The sequence below is a fragment of the Puma concolor genome, chromosome E1, assembly GCF_028749965.1.
Source record: "Puma concolor isolate L17-30 chromosome E1, mPumCon1.1.hap2, whole genome shotgun sequence".
NCBI classification, from domain to species: domain Eukaryota; kingdom Metazoa; phylum Chordata; class Mammalia; order Carnivora; family Felidae; genus Puma; species Puma concolor.
Genome location: NC_141680.1, coordinates 59,137,430 through 59,154,924, shown reverse-complemented (window position 1 = coordinate 59,154,924; position 17,495 = coordinate 59,137,430). Strand labels below are relative to the sequence as shown.

Genomic DNA, 17,495 nt, shown 5'->3' with positions numbered 1-17,495 from the left:
CTCCGCGCTTTTCGGCCCGCCCGCCGGGCTCTGCGCAGGCGCGCCGGACAGGGGCGGGGCGCGTGGCCGCGGCGCGGCGGGGCGGGGCGGGGCGAGCCAATCAGGGGATTCATTTCCGGGTGGCGCGGGCGCCATTTTGTGAGGAGGGCTATAAACGGGCGCTGGGGCCGACTGCCCGCCCAGTTGTTTCTCTGGTGGAGTCGGCTCCGTGGGTGTCTCGCTCGCGTCGCCCCGTCCGGCCTCTCCCAGCGTCCCCACGCGGGAGCCGACTGCCAGAGGCGCGGCGCGGCGTCGAGCCGGGCTAGTCCGAGGAAACCGCCGTCTCCGCCGCGCGCGCGGGCCCGCCCGGGGCGTTCGTTTGTCGGCGCGCAGTCGCGGCCCCCGGCCGACTCTCCAGGGCCATGAGTTACGGTCGCCCGCCTCCCGATGTGGAGGGCATGACCTCCCTCAAGGTGGACAACCTGACCTACCGCACGTCGCCCGACACCCTGAGGCGCGTGTTCGAGAAGTACGGGCGCGTGGGCGACGTGTACATCCCGCGGGACCGCTACACCAAGGAGTCCCGCGGCTTCGCCTTCGTCCGCTTCCACGACAAGCGCGACGCCGAGGACGCCATGGACGCCATGGACGGGGCCGTGCTGGACGGCCGCGAGCTGCGGGTGCAGATGGCGCGCTACGGCCGCCCCCCGGACTCGCACCACAGCCGCCGGGGCCCGCCGCCCCGCCGGTACGGGGGCGGCGGCTACGGGCGCCGGAGCCGCAGGTGAGCGGGCCGGGGGAGGCGGGGGGGGGGCGGCGGCGGCGGGCGGGGTCACAAAGGTCCGCGGGACACGTGGCGGCGGGCGGGCGCGCGGGCGGCCGCGGCGGGGAAATGGCGTCCGGGCGGGCGGGCGGCGCGGTAATGGCGGCCGGGGCGGGCGGGGCGCGCGGCCCGAGGCCCCGCCGGCCGCCCTGACGCCCCGCCCGCCCGCAGCCCTCGGCGGCGCCGCCGCAGCCGCTCCCGGAGTCGGAGTCGCTCCCGGTCCCGCAGTCGCTCCCGCTACAGCCGCTCCAAGTCCCGGTCCCGCACCCGCTCGAGGTCGCGGTCCACCTCCAAGTCCAGGTCGGCGCGAAGATCCAAGTCCAAGTCGTCGTCGGTGTCCAGGTCCCGTTCGCGCTCCCGGTCCCGCTCCCGGTCCCGGAGTCCTCCGCCCGTGTCCAAGAGGGAGTCCAAGTCCAGGTCGCGCTCCAAGAGCCCCCCCAAGTCTCCCGAGGAGGAAGGAGCGGTGTCCTCTTAAGCAAATGGTAATGTCCGTGGGCGTCCGAGGCGCACGCACCACCCGAGCGCAGAGATGGGGTTTGCGGTAGCCGTTTACGATCCGTGTTGGTAGGAAGCGACTCCCGACGTCGGGAGCGCGGCTGTGAGCTAACTCGGCTTTGGGAGTAATTCTGAAGAGAGGGGTCTGCAGAGAGGATGTGCGTGAAGCTTAGATAATAATGGCTGTTTCGTGAACTGTTTGAGACCTATTAATGAAAATGACTATTTCTTGCTGTTTTTATCCAACGTCTGCATTTTCCCCCTTTAAAGCTGCGGTCTCCTGTTTGATAAAAGAATATTGGCCAGTATTGCAGATTTTAACTGATTTGGCTGATCCTCCAGGGACCAGTTTCTGTGGGCGTGTATTGGAGCAGGTTTGTCTTTAAACGTTAAAGATGCACTATCCTCTTAGAGAAAACAATCAGTTCAACTATTGTTGTACTGACTGGGACTTCATATTCTAACGGATGTGGCAAACGAATTGCAAAGCGGAGCAATGAACTTTTGGAACCCCAAAAAAGTTTACAGGTATCGCACTGGGTGGGGAAAGGATAGTGTGTCTTTAACTCTTAAATTGTTTGGTCCTATTTTTTAAAAGGAAAGGGCCCTAAGTAGCTCGAGATATTTAAAGCCTTTATTCTCAATTGCCAAACGTTTCATTTGAAAGCTAAACATTTATCGTAAAATAGACTGTCTGATTTCAAGTTTTGGTTTGGATACGGTCCTTTTTTTTTTTTTTTTTTTTTTAATTCCCCTCTCTCTTCCTTTTTTTTACCCCCTTCCCCCTCCTTTTTCTTTTTCCCTCCCTTATCTCTCACCTTGGTTATTTGGCCAAGATTGCATAAACACAAATTTGTAAAAGCGGATGGTTAGTCTTTGTGAAAATTTCCCAATTGGGCCTTTCTTTAAAAAAACTGATAATGGCTGGGTGGAACCTTTCCGTAACCTACTTGTTTCACCAGAGCCTTAGTCAGTACATGCCTGAAACTGAAACCATGTGCACTTCGGGTAACTTCATAGCGATGGAAGGTAAACTGAACTTTTTTCTTTTCAAACCTAGATGTGGCGACGAGCAACATAACTAAAGGAAGACTTGGGGGAAAAGGACCACATACTCAGTCCATCGAAGAGTCCTTGGAACAAGCAACTGGCTATTGAAAAGGTTATTTTGTAACATTTTGTCTAACTTTTTACTTGTTTTAAAGCTTTGCCTCAGGTGGCAAACTTCATTTTATGTGCCATTTTGTTGCTGTTATTCAAATTTCTTGTAATTTAGTGAGGTGAACGACTTCAGATTTCATTATTGGCTTGGATATTTGAGGTAAATTTTCCTTTTTGTTTATATAGTGCTGACTTTTTTTGTTTGAAATTAAACAGATTGGTAACCTAATTTGTGGCCTCCTGACTTTTAAGGAAACGTGTGCAGCCATTACGCACAGCCTAAAGCTGTCAAGAGATTGACTCAACATTGCCTTCATTCCTTAAAATTAAAAAGCTACAAAAGTTGGTGTCAGTTTGTTTGTATATGTTATTTACCTTCAGATCTAAGAGGTGATCTGAACCCAAATTTGTGTAAAGACTTTTCAGGTGAAAAGACTTGATTTTTTGAAAGGATTGTTTACCAAACACAATTCTAATCTCTTCTCTTGTGTATTTTTGTGCACTAGGCGCAGTTGTGTAGCAGTTGAGTAATGCTGGTTAGCTGTTAAGGTGGCGTGTTGCAGTGCAGAGTGCTTGGCTGTTTCCTGTTTTCTCCCGGTTGCTCCTGTGTAAAGATGCCTTGTCGTGCAGAAACAAATGGCTGTCCAGTTTATTAAAATGCCTGACAACTGCACTTCCAGTCACCCGGGCCTTGCATATAAATAACGGAGCATACAGTGAGCACATCTAGCTGATGATAAATACACCTTTTTTTTTCCTCCCCTTCCCCCCAAAATGGTAAATCGGATCATCTTCATGTATGAACTTAAAATGCGGAAAATGTTAAGGAAGCAAATGGTTTGTAACTTTGTAAGTACTTATGACATGGTGTATCTTTTTGCTCATGGATATTCTGTACCATAACCGTTGTTTTCTGTAGTTTAATTAAAACGTTTTCTTGGTGTTAGCTTTTCTCAGAATATGTCTTGGTCTTTTTTTCCCGTTTATTTGAAAGACCTGTGCAATTATCTTGTGAATTGTTACTGACTGTTATAGTATGAAAGCGAAATGTTTAGTACTTGACCTTTTTTTCCCTAAGTTAAAAAGTGGAAACCCCGTTTCAGCACCCACTACCCCTAAAATCCATGCTCTAAGGTAGCACTTTGCGGAGGTTGTGGGTTACCCTCCTTCTGTCATAGTCTAATTTATGTCGTATTTTTATTGATTTTTAAAGAACAGTCCAAGTCCTTTCTCTTACAGGTGTGTTTATTTTTGTTTTCATGGCTTTGTAACCCACGAGTGTTGTCCAGGTGACCCACCACAATCTTTTAAGGCCGACAGATCTGACCATCTTCAAATCCAGTGCTTGTACTCACTCCCAAGAAGCTAAAATGGTCTGAGTTCTAATTGGCACGATAGGTTGCAAATCAGTGTTGACGTTGCCCCAGAACAGCCTGTATGTAGGTATGATTCAGAGACTGTCCTTTTTTGCAAAGGAGATGACCAGCATTTCAACAGTATGTCTTCCTGGGAGGGCAGATTCTGCTATATCTTCCTTGTCTGCACCAAAAGACTCCAGAGGAATGTGGACACATTTCATATCCCACTTGTAGAGCAAAGCTTCAAGTGACCAGTCAGCACTGAAAAAGAAATAAATTGTTTTTTTTTGAAATTCTGCTTTTCCTGTTTTGCTTTAGATATATTTTTTTAAAGGTTTTTGTTTGAGACAGAGTATGAGCAGGGGAGGGGCAGAGGGAGAGCAAATCCAAGCAGGACCTGAACGTGGGGCTCGATCTCATGGGCCCCGGGAGATCATGACCCGCCCGGGGAATCCAATTCAATTTTTAACCTAGAGTACAATTTAGAGTAAAACCCAGGATTACGCAGGCTTACCTTCTTACCTGGTAAGTAGACCACAGTTGGACCTTGGGGTTCTTTTGCATCAAAAAGTATACTGTAGTTAAGATGTCTTCAAAGTCTGGGAAGAAAGGACTTTCCTTAAATAAAAGAACTTAGATCACCTCAGCCAAATTTATGATTGAAGAGCAAAAAAACGTTTACCTTCTGGTTCAAAGAACACATCAGATGCAAGAATGATGTCTCGTGGTGGCAGAGCCAGGAGATCCGGACATACGTGGCCCCACGTTAGTCCTACAACACGCACCTGTGGCAGGTTGTTCATTTCCAGGCTCTGACGGCACATTTCTAGGCAGTGAGGCAGCTCTGAACTGTCGGACAGTATTACCTCGGCGCCACATTTTGCAGCCACGATTCCTGGAAGGCTCACTCCGGCCCCAATCTGATGAATATACGCATTTCAAAGTTTTCCTTAGCATCGCAGGGAATTTGGGGTTTTAGTTTCCCTGAGTACAGGGTCAGGGAGTTAAGTATATTCTTGAGCTCATGTATGCACAGTGTGCCATAATTGGACATTGTCTTTGTATGTGAAGCTTAGGTTTTTGGGTTTGTAGAAATCAAGTGGTGTCTCTCAATTGGATTGAAAGGTTAAGTCCCATACAGGGCCCTAAATTCTGCAACTGACAATATTGCTTCCAAATTCCCATGGGCATCTCTGGCAGTTTATTGCTGAATATGCCCCAGGCAGTTTGGACACTAGTAGCATTTAGTTCTCTCACAGTCCATAAAAGAGCTCCTAATTATATGGGACACTGGGTCTCCAGAAGCTTGATGGGTGACTTCCATGCATACAGCCATTCTGGCTGTTACTACCAATTGTAACCTCTTTTATGTGGCTCTAGCCTGACAGATCTTCAACAGGGTTCATACTAAAGGAGATTTTCCAGTTGGGACTTCAAAGTGCTGAAGTCTTAAGCATACTAAGGAATAACTAAGGAATGCCTTTAGTGCCTATTTGGTTGAAGCACAAGTTTCCCATTTTCCAGTTTTAAGGACGGGTGGGGAGATTCTCAATCTGAATCTACAAATCGCCAGATACAGCATGCCAAGTGCCTTCACACCATTCATTTACGTGGTTCTGCAAAAGTTCAGAGGGGTTACAAGTTTTGGATTTGTCTTCAGCCTTAGGGTTTAAGCATTGTACCGTCTGCAAACTTGACAAAAGTTTTTTTCTCTAAGCCGTCAGTGGTCTCGAGTGATCAGGAAAAGTAGAGGACACTCAAGATTTCCAAAAATGGAAAGGGCTGTTTTTTGAGAAACTGCACGTCACAGTAGACCCCAAATGACCCAGTTGGGACACCCTGGAAAGAGGGCCTTAGGGATTGCTTCCATACCAAGATTCTAAAACTGAAATTAATCAACGGGCTTCACTTAGAGTAAGGGTCGGCAAACTGTAATGGGCCAGATGATAAATATTTTAGTCTTGGTGGGTCTCCTGTGGTCTCTGGTATACGTTCTTTTCTTACACAACTTAAAATGTAAAAAGCGTTCTTAGCTCATAGAACTTACAAGTGGGCCAAATCATCCGTTTTTAAAATATTAAACAAAAGCCAGTAACCAGCACATAGACTTAGATCTGAACATAGGATTCTTGGAAACCTCAGGGGCACTTGTACCTCTAAGACAGCCTTGCCTGGCAGAGATCTTCTGTGAAACCACAGGTACTGAGCCAGGACCACCGCACAGGGCCAAACATACATTCCGTACTGGAGGTGCAGGACCTGAAAAGAATTTTTTGTAAGCCAAAAATAACTCATCTGCTGGAAGTTGGAATATTTATTTTTACAGCAATTACTGAGTGCCTGACACTGGCATCTATTCCAAAAATGACAATTCCCTGCTGTAAAGTTCACATCCTATGGGGCATATGAAAGTGCAATACCACAGGATAGCCACTCTTCACTCAACAAGCATTTATTTCAGGGACTGGGAGTGATTTCGTGGGCTATGGATGTAAAGCTCATGGAACACACATGTACATACCCTACTAGGAAGAGACAAGCCACAAGTAAGCGAGTATGTTTTTGGCTGGTGTGGATGCTAACACAACGAAACCGGGTGATGGGAGTGGTGGGGGCAGGGAACGATGGGGGGACAGTGATCACAAGGCGGCTGTCCTAGATAGGGAGAACGGTTCAGACAGCACCCACAGCAAGCGCATGGGGGCTGGAGGCAGGGTTGTGGTAGTACAAGCAGAGGTCAAAGGGAAGGCAGGGACCAGACCTGTGTGGTCTTCTGGGCCACAGGAAGTTTAGCTTTTACTGAAAGTGCAGTAAGAATGTATCCGAGGATCATAATCACAGGCAGTTTGGTATGGTCCTGGGAAACAGGCTAGGGAGACATTCCAGAAGAGGTTTGAGTGCAGCTCGGTTCTGGAGGTAGGAAGGCGGGCAGCATACAGAGCCTTTGCAAAGACACGGAATTGCGAGAGAGGCCAATTAAACGGCTCACGCCTTTGGAACGAGCCTGCCTGAGTTCAAACTCCAGATGTGTAACTGACTACCTGTGGGACCTCACCTGCCATTCAACCTGTCCGTGCTTCAGTTTCCGCCACCGCGAAACACTATCCCATAGGGTGATGGTGGAAGATTCGACGCAAACTTAGTACAGCACCAGGCACAAAATGAGCACACACCTTGAGCGGTTATTAAAAGACTGCAAAACCGCAGGTCTGTTTTCTAGAGCAAAGGGTGCTGCTTGTGGTTGGAAAGGGCGCTCGAGTTTTCAAAGTACCAAAGGTGAAGGAACTGGAAGTTTGAACTCAAATCATTCAATTCACTCTCCAAAATTTTAGTGCCTAAAATATGCTAGGCACTGGGTCTTAAGTGTAGGGCGTGCATGGTGAATAAAATGCCTGCCCTGGTAGCTTTCACCCAAGATACATTCAAGGGTTTCTGATCACAGCAGTTGAGTTTGCCGATTTGGGTGGAAAGAGGTCTTTCTTCTCACACGGAGTATCTTCACCTCCTAAATGCGGGAAGAAATCAAGTGGGTGTTTCAACGGGAAGGCATTTAAAAACTGTTAGAAACGGTTTCACTCGAGACTTTACCTCCTCTTAGCCATTTATCATCTTTAAAATATTTATTTATTTTGAAACAGAGAGACCGCAAGTGTGAGTGGGGGAGGAGCAGAGAGCGGGAGGGAGAACCCCAAGCAGGCTCTGAGCTGAGACGACCACCCGAGCCCAAATCAAGAGTCGGACGCCCCCTTGAATTGTTTTGCTAATACCTACTTCACACACTGCTGTTCAAATCTAAACACGGCCACGTCAAAATGCTTCGAAAAACCGGACGCATAAAGTATTACTATTATTACTGAGAGTTTGGGGCAGCTGTAAACCGGAAGGAACGGGTGTCAACCCACGGAACTTTTTTCGGATAGTGAGGGTAGAATTCCCGATCCTAGATAAAGGTGAATTAAGAAGCCCTTCTACTAGGTCAAAGGAAGTGTTCGGTGTCCAAAATGTCACTTTTCGGGCAGGAAATATTTGATGCGGAGGGCTCTCTTCCTGGCAGGACCCCCAAGTTTCTTACTTCAAGACTGTCAGAGGGCTTCCCACCGCGATCCTTCCCGCTCGGAGGCCCTTCCTCAGGCAGGGTAGCCGCCAGAGCCCGTCCCCCACCCCCTCCCAACACCGCCCCTGCTTCCCCCCCCACCCAGGCCTCTGAGAACAGCTCCTGCCCCGGGCGCCACCGCAAGCGGCCGGAGGCGCCCCCCGGCGGGTGCCGCTGCACGCACCTGCGGGACGCTGACCTCCAGCACCGTCCCCTCAGCCCCCAGGCCCGGCTCCTCTGAGAACCGAAAGCGCTGGGCCCGAACCACATGCCCTCGAAGGCCACGCTCGTCCGTGGGGGAGTCGGTGGCCCCCCGGCGGGCCGCGAGCAGCGGAGGGCGCCAGGTTGCCAGGCTGCGCACACGGGGGACCCCGGGGTCGGATGGAGCCGCCTCACCGGCTCCACGTGGCCCTTCGCGGGCCCCGTCGGGTCGCCGCAACGGGACAGCAAGGGCGGGGAACACACCCCTCGGGGGACGATGTGGCCGTGCGGCAAGAGACCAAAGACCTGGCAGAGAAGACAGGAAAGACAGGTGGCCTCGGCTGCTCGCACGCCGGAAACGGGCGGCGGAGTGAGCGCTCGCTTCCGGAAGTGACGTACCCAGCGGAAGCGGGCGCGGGAGAGGCGGGACCGCAGGGAGGAGGTGCCTCCATCGGCCTGACCTTCCCAACATGGCGGCGAGCCGGGGAGTGTGAGGGCGGACCCCGGAGGCGCCCAAGCCAATGGCTCACCGCGAGAGGCCCGGGGGCGGGGAAGACGACAGCCGCGTGCCCAACCCGAGGCCCGGGAGGTGGTTGCGGAGTGAATCTTCTGGAAGGCGACTTTAAAGGCGCCGGGCCAGAGCGAAGGGCGTTTCGGTGCCGCCGCCGCCGTCGCCGCCGCCCGGGCCGGGGAGGGGGCGCGTTGGAAGCAGAAAGCGAGCTGCGCCGAGGTGGTCGCGGGAGCAGCTGGTGACCCGCGCAAGATGAACCACAAGAGCAAGAAGCGGATCCGCGAGGCCAAGCGGAGTGCGCGGCCGGAGCTCAAGGACTCGCTGGACTGGACCCGTCACAACTACTACGAGAGCTTCTCGCTGAACCCGGCGGCCGTGGCGGTGAGCGGGCCGGGGTCGGGGTCGCGGGCCGGGCACGGGCGTCTCCGGGCGGCCGGGGACCTCTCCGGGCGCGTCTCCCCCGAGTTCCGATGGGCTCACCCGCACCCCGCGGAGGTCGGGGTCATCGGGGGCCGGATTCCGGGGCCGACCTCCTTCCGCCCGCGCCGTGGCCGCCGCCTGTCCCGGGGCAACTGGAGGCTGACGCCTTTGGCGCCCTCAACGAGAGCTGTCGCCCCTAGACCCCTTTGGGCGGCGGCGCCCTCTGGGACCTGGCTGTCAAGGCCCACGAGTGGGAGATGCGTTGCCCCCTTCCCCTGGTGGGGCGGCGCTGGGTGCGACGTGTCAGTCCGCACGCAGGTCCTTATCCCTTCCCCTCCGTCCCACCCCCCGCAAGATAAGCCGGAACGAGAATCTGACTTCTTAGGTATGTCATAGCTAACTGGACCTGGGGGACGCCGTCTACCGCTGGACTTTTTGTTGTGTTGCTTTTGTCTTTTTCTAACTGGATCGGTCTTTTCTGATTCCCCCAGGATAACGTGGAAAGGGCAGACGCGTTACAGCTGTCCGTGGAAGAATTTGTCGAGCGCTACGAAAGACCTTACAAACCCGTGGTTCTGCTCAATGCCCAAGAGGGCTGGTCTGCTCAGGAGAAATGGACCCTGGAGCGCCTCAAAAGGAAATACCGGAACCAGAAGTTCAAGTGCGGTGAGGATAATGACGGTTACTCAGTGAAGATGAAGATGAAATACTACATCGAGTACATGGAGAGCACTCGAGATGACAGCCCCCTTTACATCTTTGACAGCAGCTATGGTGAGCACCCGAAAAGAAGGAAACTTCTGGAAGACTACAAGGTGCCCAAGTTTTTCACTGATGACCTTTTCCAGTATGCCGGGGAGAAACGCAGGCCCCCTTACAGGTAAAGTACTTGGGGGTGAAGCCCTTAGGCTCTTCTGTACGACAGGATGTGTCACCTGAGCGCGGTCAGCCAACCTTTTTCCAGAACACTGAGTGGTTCTCCTTGGCTGCACATGGAACTTAGGGGGTTACTGCTGCCTGACCAGGCCCTGCCGCCACAGACGGGTTTCATTGGTTTGGGTTGCCACCTAGGCATCAAGATTTCAGAAGGCTCCCCAGGTGACTCAAACATTCAAGCAGAGTTGAACTACTGATCTTTAAGGGTGGCTTCTAATTTTTTTTTTTTTTTAACGTTTCTTTATTTCTGAGACAGAGAGTGAGCAGGGGAGGGGCAGAGAGCTGGGGAGACACAGAATCCCTTGCAGTCTCCAGGCTCCGAACTGTCAGTTCAGGGACTTAAATCCACGAACCGCGAGATCACGACCTGAGCCGAAGTCGGATGCTTAACCGACTGAGCCACCCAGGCGCCCCAAGGAAAGTTTTAATAGTTAAAGCCCAGTAGTAGGCCACATCAGTGATTTTTATTTTTTTCTGTTATGGAGCACTCCAGGCACGATTCGTTCAGCGTTCCCTTGTGGCAGGGTCTGCGTGATCTCTGAAATGGAGGTCACGTAACGTGTTTTATGAGACCAAGAACTCACTGTTTTGTAGTATGTGTGCGCAGAGTCAGTTTATCCTTCACATCTTGGACGTTTCTGTCCTTCAGGTGGTTTGTGATGGGGCCGCCACGCTCGGGAACCGGAATTCACATCGACCCTCTGGGAACCAGTGCCTGGAACGCCTTAGTTCAGGGCCACAAGCGCTGGTGCCTGTTTCCTACCAGCACGCCCAGGGAACTCATCAAGGTGACCCGTGAAGAAGGAGGGAACCAGCAAGACGAGGCTATTACCTGGTTTAGTATCATCCATCCCCGGACGCAGCTTCCCACCTGGCCGCCTGAATTCAAACCCCTGGAGATCTTACAAAAACCAGGAGAGACTGTCTTCGTACCAGGTATAGAGGAACTGAGAGAAAGCACATTGTTTTATTTGTCATTTGGGAGCAGAAGTAAATGCAGACGGAGTCAAAGAGGTCCCCCTGCATGCTGACTCTAAATGAACTGACTGGTGCCCGCCTCGGACAGTGAGGTCTGTCGCTGTGCCATCAAGCACTTAGGGGGCCGCTGTCCACATTTCTTGTAACCTGAATCTATAGTGGTTGTTGGGAAATTTCCTGTATGTAAAGAGTGTGCCCATCTCTGTCCCTGGTAGTTACCTAGTGTCTTTGTGGATGTGCGGTGACTTGTGTGTATTTCTGCAAGTTGGGTTTTTAATACAGTGTAGCACTGGCTGGGTTGAGTCAGGAAATAGGAACTTGGGGCCAAGAGGCAGGAAGTCCCATACCTGAAAACTACACTTCGGAAAAAAACAAAAAAACGACATTTTGTTATGATAGGTTAAGTGTCGAGGGCAAGGGTGTTTAATATTTAAGATAGGTCTTATGGGGTGCCTGGGTTGTTCAGTCGGTTGATTGTCCGACTTCGGCTCAGGTCATGACCTCACAGTTCGTGGATTCGAGCCCCGCGTCGGGCTCTGTGCTGACAGCTCAGAGCCTGGAGTCTGCTTTGGATTCTGTGTCTCCCTCTCTCTCTGCCCCTCCCCCGCTCATGCTCTGTCTCTCTCTGCCAAAAAAAAAAAAAAACCATTAAAAAATAAATTTAAGACAGGTCTGAATAGGTATTGAGATAGAAACTGAAGAACTTACTGCTTTTATAGTTTTGATCACAGTTTTGGATCAGCAGGGGTCCACACGCTTTTTCTGTAAAGGGCAGAGAGTAAATATTTTAAGCACGGGGGTTGGGGGGCAGACAGTGTTTATTCCAACTGCTTAATTCTGCCCTTGGAGCAGGAAAGCAGCCACGGACAGTCTGGAAATGAGCAGGCACAGCTGTGCTCCAGGAGAAGTTTACACGGATTAGTTGTGATTCCTGGATCAGGAGAAGCATTTACCACGCTGGGTCTCCTGTCCCTGAGTCCCTCCCCGTAGATTGGAACCCGCTGTTGGCAGGGTTTTTGTCATTCGTGATTTTGTACGGAACCCAGCCCTGTTTAACTGCTTATTTGTTGGATTTCAGGAGGCTGGTGGCATGTTGTCCTTAATCTTGACACCACCATTGCCATCACCCAGAATTTTGCCAGCAGCACCAACTTCCCTGTTGTATGGCACAAGACGGTAAGAGGAAGACCAAAGTTATCGCGGAAATGGTATAGGTGAGAGACGTTTCCTTCTTCTTTTGCTTTGTTCCAACTCCAACCCCAGAGGCGAAGTAAAAAAAAGTCCACTGCTGCAGTAACGTGTGCTGGTCTGAGGCCTGGGAGAGCTGGGGCTGCAAAACCTCATGGGCAGAGGCCAGGGGGTCCAAGGTCAGGGCTAGTTCTCAGGATGCTTGCCAGCCTCGAGGCGACAGGGTAAGACTCTGCATGTTTGATCAAAGTCAGTCCGTCAAAACATGGCCATGATTGGGGTGTTTCTTTTGTTTTCTGTTTTGTTTTGTTTTCGATTTTTGTCCTCCCCCCCCGCCCCCCAAAGGCTAGCACTTAGCAAAGGAAGCCATGTTGTTTGGGTTTTATTTTGGTTCTTTCTTTTTCTTACTCAGAAGCATTATGCCCCTTTGAACTTACTACCTTCAGTTCTTGTGAGCGAGGTGACTGCCCTGGAGACTTAGCTCCTCTGTTTATCCACAGAACAGATACAGCACGGGCAGCGGCAGTGCAAGCCACCCCCAGCCACCCCGTGCCACTGTGTCCCAACCCTGACCTGGAGGGACCAGCTCTCGGGGTAAGAGAGGGATCCTGGCTTGGTCAGTGCTCAGCTTCCCTGCTGAGAGGGCCAGCAAGGGTGGTGGCTTTGTTCTCCCCGGACCCTCGGGCACCTGCGGCCCACTTACTTTGTCCCACCGGCCGCTGTATGCCGTGACTCGGTCGTTCTAAAGGCCTTAACCGCACAGCAGGTGCTTTCTCCCTGGTTAGTGCGGACGCCAGATTAGGTCCCTGAGGGGAGGGTTCCCGCCTCTGAAAGTCCAGTTCAGGTGTATCTTCGAGCGAGGGGAACTCTCTCTGTTACTTGATGCTTCTTATTTCTTACAAATCTTATTGTTTCTCCGCTTACGAAGGGAACTTAACCGAGCCCGACTGCAGTCACTAAACGCTGTGTTGTGGAAAGGAAGGGTTTAGAAAATCCACTAGGAAAGGTTCAGGAGGAAACAAACAGAAAAAAAACACAAGGAAGAGAGACTTTTTCTCCCAGGTGGACGAAAGCGCAGCCTGACTCAGGGCAACTGTGCCTCACACGTTGGCATTACAGCCGGCTCCTTTGGGAAGGTCAGAGTGAGCCGCGAGCAGCCAGTTCGCCTTTCCGGAGATCCTGGGCGGCAGGCACGCGGGGGCTTCTGCTCGCGGCCTGCGGGTGCGTGTGTCCTCACCACGTCCCCGTCCAGCACTCCCGGGCGCTCCCGAGAGAGGCAGGCCTCAGCTCCGGGTTCGGGGTTAAATGTGCTCGGTGTGCTCGCCGGTCCCAGCGCTGGGAACGATGTTTCTTGTCTCTCAGGATCTTGAAGCAAGAGCACCCCGAGTTGGCGGTCCTGGCCGACTCGGTTGACCTTCAGGAGTCCACGGGGATCGCATCCGACAGCTCCAGTGACTCCTCCAGTTCCTCCAGCTCCAGCTCATCCGACTCGGACTCAGAGGTGAGGCCCTGCTCCCTCCCCAGGCCTCCTGGGAGGTCACTGGCAGGGGGACTCAGCGGCAGCCTTCCCTCCTCCTGGCCCAGAGGGAGAGAGAGCCGATTCCGCCAAGAGCTCCGGCTGCCACCCTCCCTGCTGTGTGGTGAATTCCGCCCAGTTTGTAGCCTCGCGCGTGCGTGGGGGGTCATCGCAAGAACTTTGGGAGGCAAAGGAGTGTTAGGGGATCTCGCTAAGTGAGCGACCCAGGGTCACACAGCTAGCAAACGGCAGCGCGGGCGTTCGGACACAGAGCCTCGCGTCTGTGCTGAGAATTTTCCCTGCGGATGTGACCCGTGAGCCTGGGATCCGCGCAAGCTCAGCGGCTTGTTAAAAGCTAACGGGATACCGGGGAAGAGGGACCTGTGCCCTCAGCGGGTGAAATTGCCGTCCTTCCGCTTCCCAGAATCTGTCGATTTGGTGTTCCCCAGGGGGCGGGGGAACGAGACTGTGCAGGGCCCTATGTCCCCTCTCTCCCGCCTCGGGAGTCTGTGTCCGCGCAGCGGGATCGCATAATGCGGCGTCAGAGCGCCGGCTGTAGACCGTCCTTAGAGCCGCGTCTTGATTCTAAACCCGTAAGCCCCCCATCAGAGAACGCTGGCGGGCCCCCCGGCGTCTGGGGGCAGCCACGGTGTTTCCGGGGCTGGGTAGCGGGGGCCGTGTTGCGGAGCCGGCAGAAGCGGCTGCTTCGCTTCTGGGAGAACCCGGACATTTGTGCCGTTTCTGGAGGGCGGAGGTTTGTTGACAGACCGGGTTGCATCCGGTCAAATTCCTGCTTTTCTCCTCCCGTGTCCAGTGTGAGTCCGGGTCTGAAGGGGACGGGACGACGCACCGCAGGAAGAAGCGGAGGACGTGCAGCATGATGGGAAACGGGGACACCACCTCCCAGGACGACTGTGTGAGCAAAGAGCGCAGCTCCTCCAGGTGACCACGCACGGCCGCCGTCTGCGTAGGAGGGACGTGGCCACACGAGGGGCGGGGCCCTGGGGAGGTCAGCCTTTTGGATCCGTGGTCAAGGGGAGGGCCGGACAAAGGCAGAGAATGAGGCCGCTCTCGGAATACGAGTCCGTTCACTCGGCCTTTGCTGCAGTGGCTTTTTTCACCGCTACCGGTGCAGATTAACGTGGCTTCTTTTATGCCGAAAGGCAAGAATCTGTGTGGATGGTGCCAAGGACACCCTTAATGTTATTTAATAAAAATTAAATCCGTTTTCTATCCTTGCCATTTTTTCCCCTCGAGAATACCAGAAACCCCCCCTTGTTATTCTTGCGGCCTTGGGGGACAGCAGGGACTCCGCTGGCGTGCGCGCTCAGCAGGGAGGCGATGGTTACAGCTGTACAGGCGGCAGCGCGGGAGAAGCTCCCCATGCCTCCTGAGGGCCTGAGGTGTGGCCTCCTGGCGTTGTCCCCCACTGCCGTCGTCCCTTTGAGCGCTCACACCGAGGGAGACGGCGGCGCAGAACTCGGGTGTTTTGTGAGGTCTCCGTCCCGTCTCCCACGCTCGTTCGAACCAGAGTGGATCTCAATAAGCGAACGCTTAAAGTCACTAAGGTCATTTCTGCCAGCAGTGGCCCTGTGCTGGGCACATGACGGGCTTACAGGGAGGGGGGTTGGTGGCTGCCGTGCGCCCCGGGGCCCGGATCCCAGAGCCCCTTGCCACGGTGCGAGTTGCAGCGCGTCTGCGACGGGGAGACGTTCCGGGAAGGTAGTCAGATACTGAAGCTCCCACGACTTTTTAAGTGTCTGAGGCCCCGGCAGTGCCGCGGACGACGTCCCTGTCGCGTCCTTTGTATCTCTGAGCAGAGTGTTGTCTTCAGTGTGTTAGGAAAGTTTAGGACCCATGTTCCTTTCTGTCTGTTTCCCTCGTCCTCTGCAGTCACACTGGAATCCCACGAGAAGTTCAGGTGTCCTGTTCACCTGAATTTGTGGGACTAGAACGTGCATTCCTCAACCCAGTCGCCCTCTTCAGGCCGCTCTTAGATTTCACTTCTTGCCTTTTTAAGGCGTCTGTGTTGTCGCGGACTCACTCCTACCTGCCTGCAATGTGTGACTTTGTAACTTGGAAGGGAAGGTCGTAGGGACAGCCCTGCCCTTAATGCCACGTGGGGTCTTGGGGTTCGGCTTTAACGTTTCCTTCCAGCTTTGCACCCGCTGTGCCGTCTACATGCTGATTACAGGCAGTTGTACTTTCCTTGGCAGGATTAGGGACACTTGTGGAGGCCGGGCTCACCCCTGAGCAAAGAGAGAGACTGTCCCTGAGGTGGTTCCTGCGTACGTGGTTGGCGGCCACCTGACTCAGTTTTCACGTCTTCTGCTCCCTCCTTCTCCTCTGTCTTCTTTGAATTTGGATCATCCTTCTCTGGTCCAAGCTTCTGTCTTCGGTCAAATGCTGTTTTCACTGCTTCCTAAGAATAGATGGCCAAGAAGTTTAAAAGCTCACGACCCTCAGTGAAACCCCGAAACGCTGCAGGCCCGTGGGCCCCTGGGTGACAAGGCCTGTGCTGTCTCTGAACCACGCTGCTCCGCCCTGAGGCCGGAGGGTCGCCATCCCGGGAGCAGCCGGCTGCATCTGACCCCTCACCGACCGTTGGTGCGGAACCTCTGCGGTCCAAGAGCCGGCTGCCCACCAGCGGGCCCTGAGGGGCGAGCGGACTCGGATTTGCGTGCGAGCCGGTTACGCGTACGAAGTGCCGCGTGTGCGCCACCTCCCCGTGTCACCCTTTGTCCGAAGCCGCGTGGCGGTGACCCAGCCGGCACGTGCGGCACCGCTCACCACCGCGAGCACTGTCTTGTGACGCGTTCCCTTCTCTCCGCCGTCGGAGGGCCTCATGCGTCCCGGCGGTGTGTGTGTGCCGAGTGTCCTAGGGGGAAGGACGCCGCATCGGGGTTTGGGTTGGGGACAGAGCAGGAAAGGTGTTCAGTGCATTCTCATCACGGAACGTGAATGAGGAACGGGACTGCCTCCTGACAGACGTGTCCTGGTCTTTCCTGCCGCGTGATCTGCTTTGCGAGAGACGTCGCGATGAGTGTCCCCGTTCGTTTGACCGGCAGACACGAGGTGGGCGCCTCGGGCTGCACGTCTGGAGTGAGGTCATATACGGTGCTTCTCGCCTTTGGGATCTTGTCTGGGCTTCCAGACAACTCCTCCGTGAACGCTTGGGGATTGACCAGCAGGTTCCACGTCTTGCCCTCTTCATTCTTATCTGCTTGCCTTAATCCGTCCCTGAATTCAACTAAACTTAAAACTAAAAGGGGGCTTGGCAGGGACGTGCCGTCTTCTGGGTGGGAACGCAGGCCAGGGCACGAGCAGCCGGAGGGCAGAGGAGCTCTCACCGTAGTCTCCTGGGCGAGCCGCGAGGTGTGTGCACGCATCCTGGAATCGTGTGGTGTCGCCTCCCCCGGATCCTCCCGACACGTGGCTTTAATCTGGGGAACCCAGGTCTCTTCTGTGCAGAGGTTACATTTTTAGCAGAGTGGTTACCATTTCTCGACACTAGGTCGGTCGACACTAGAGTGGCTTTACTCTAGGAGGTTGGGCCCCTATTTTGTGTTTTCTGCATCCTCAAATGCCAATGCAAAGAAGCGGCCGGATGGGATGGAGAACATCTGCCGCCTTCCTCAGCGCTGGCGCCCGTCACCCGCCCTCCTTTCCCCGCCCGGCCACAGGGCTCGGCGGCCCCGGGCTCCAGGGTGTGTGTGCGTGTGAGTAAAGTCACACACGGAACTTGTAACCTGTTTGTATTAATACCTGAATGGTGTTCCTCCTCCTTTTTAAAATTTTCTTGCCATCTTCAAAATAATTTTTTCATCTCCCCAGTA

The 17,495-nt window shown here is 53.7% G+C and overlaps 3 protein-coding genes across 12 annotated transcripts; 2 read left to right on the top strand and 1 right to left on the bottom strand.

Moving 5' to 3' along the window:
• The first annotated feature begins 126 nt into the window (after positions 1-126).
• SRSF2 (serine and arginine rich splicing factor 2) lies at positions 127-4,103 on the top strand. Of its 6 annotated transcripts, XR_015244319.1 has the most exons (5): positions 127-763; positions 974-1,284; positions 1,568-1,671; positions 2,358-2,459; positions 2,965-4,103. XR_015244319.1 is itself a non-coding variant. In XM_086688156.1 (3 exons), exons 1-2 carry the CDS (start codon positions 402-404, stop codon positions 1,275-1,277), a joined length of 666 nt encoding a protein of 221 aa, XP_086544282.1. In that variant the 5' UTR covers positions 127-401; the 3' UTR covers positions 1,278-1,284; positions 1,568-4,103. The 6 variants fall into 6 exon arrangements, 2 of the variants coding, with proteins under 2 accessions (XP_086544282.1, XP_086544284.1); XR_015244316.1 differs by having other exon boundaries at positions 2,358-4,103; XR_015244317.1 differs by having other exon boundaries at positions 1,568-2,459.
• METTL23 (methyltransferase 23, arginine) lies at positions 3,686-8,510 on the bottom strand. Of its 2 annotated transcripts, none has more exons than XM_086688155.1 (5): positions 8,094-8,510; positions 5,988-6,075; positions 4,499-4,736; positions 4,331-4,415; positions 3,686-4,077 (listed from the first exon to the last, which is right to left on the bottom strand). In XM_086688155.1, exons 1-5 carry the CDS (start codon positions 8,177-8,179, stop codon positions 3,909-3,911), a joined length of 666 nt encoding a protein of 221 aa, XP_086544281.1. In that variant the 5' UTR covers positions 8,180-8,510; the 3' UTR covers positions 3,686-3,908. The 2 variants fall into 2 exon arrangements, with proteins under 2 accessions (XP_086544281.1, XP_025783476.1); XM_025927691.2 differs by having other exon boundaries at positions 5,971-6,075; positions 8,094-8,508.
• A 172-nt stretch (positions 8,511-8,682) lies between these two features.
• Positions 8,683-16,644, top strand: JMJD6 (jumonji domain containing 6, arginine demethylase and lysine hydroxylase). Of its 4 annotated transcripts, XM_086688154.1 has the most exons (8): positions 8,683-9,002; positions 9,533-9,921; positions 10,627-10,913; positions 12,034-12,131; positions 12,649-12,737; positions 13,506-13,644; positions 14,474-14,601; positions 15,876-16,644. In XM_086688154.1, the coding sequence occupies exons 1-8, from the start codon at positions 8,874-8,876 to the stop codon at positions 15,910-15,912; spliced, it is 1,296 nt and encodes a 431-aa protein (XP_086544280.1). In that variant the 5' UTR covers positions 8,683-8,873; the 3' UTR covers positions 15,913-16,644. The 4 variants fall into 4 exon arrangements, 3 of the variants coding, with proteins under 3 accessions (XP_086544280.1, XP_086544278.1, XP_025783465.1); XR_015244315.1 differs by lacking the exon at positions 15,876-16,644 and having other exon boundaries at positions 8,692-9,002; positions 12,034-12,169; positions 12,644-12,737; positions 14,474-14,599; XM_025927680.2 differs by lacking the exon at positions 12,649-12,737 and having other exon boundaries at positions 8,693-9,002; positions 12,034-12,169.
• The last annotated feature ends 851 nt before the right edge of the window (positions 16,645-17,495 follow it).

Bases quoted from the DNA above. Each gene is read 5' to 3' on its own strand.
- SRSF2 (XM_086688156.1), top strand. From the start codon at position 402: ATGAGTTACGGTCGCCCGCCTCCCGATGTGGAGGGCATGACCTCCCTC. The intron at 764-973 runs GTGAGCGGGCCG...GCCCGCCCGCAG, and splicing joins TACGGGCGCCGGAGCCGCAG to CCCTCGGCGGCGCCGCCGCA.
- JMJD6 (XM_086688154.1), top strand. From the start codon at position 8,874: ATGAACCACAAGAGCAAGAAGCGGATCCGCGAGGCCAAGCGGAGTGCG. The intron at 12,132-12,648 runs GTAAGAGGAAGA...TCCACAGAACAG, and splicing joins CTGTTGTATGGCACAAGACG to ATACAGCACGGGCAGCGGCA. The intron at 13,645-14,473 runs GTGAGGCCCTGC...TCCCGTGTCCAG, and splicing joins CATCCGACTCGGACTCAGAG to TGTGAGTCCGGGTCTGAAGG.
- METTL23 (XM_086688155.1), bottom strand. From the start codon at position 8,179: ATGTGGTTCGGGCCCAGCGCTTTCGGTTCTCAGAGGAGCCGGGCCTGG. The intron at 6,076-8,093 runs GTGCGTGCAGCG...AATTCTTTTCAG, and splicing joins TGGAGGTCAGCGTCCCGCAG to GTCCTGCACCTCCAGTACGG. The intron at 4,416-4,498 runs GTAAACGTTTTT...CTTTCTTCCCAG, and splicing joins TGTGTTCTTTGAACCAGAAG to ACTTTGAAGACATCTTAACT.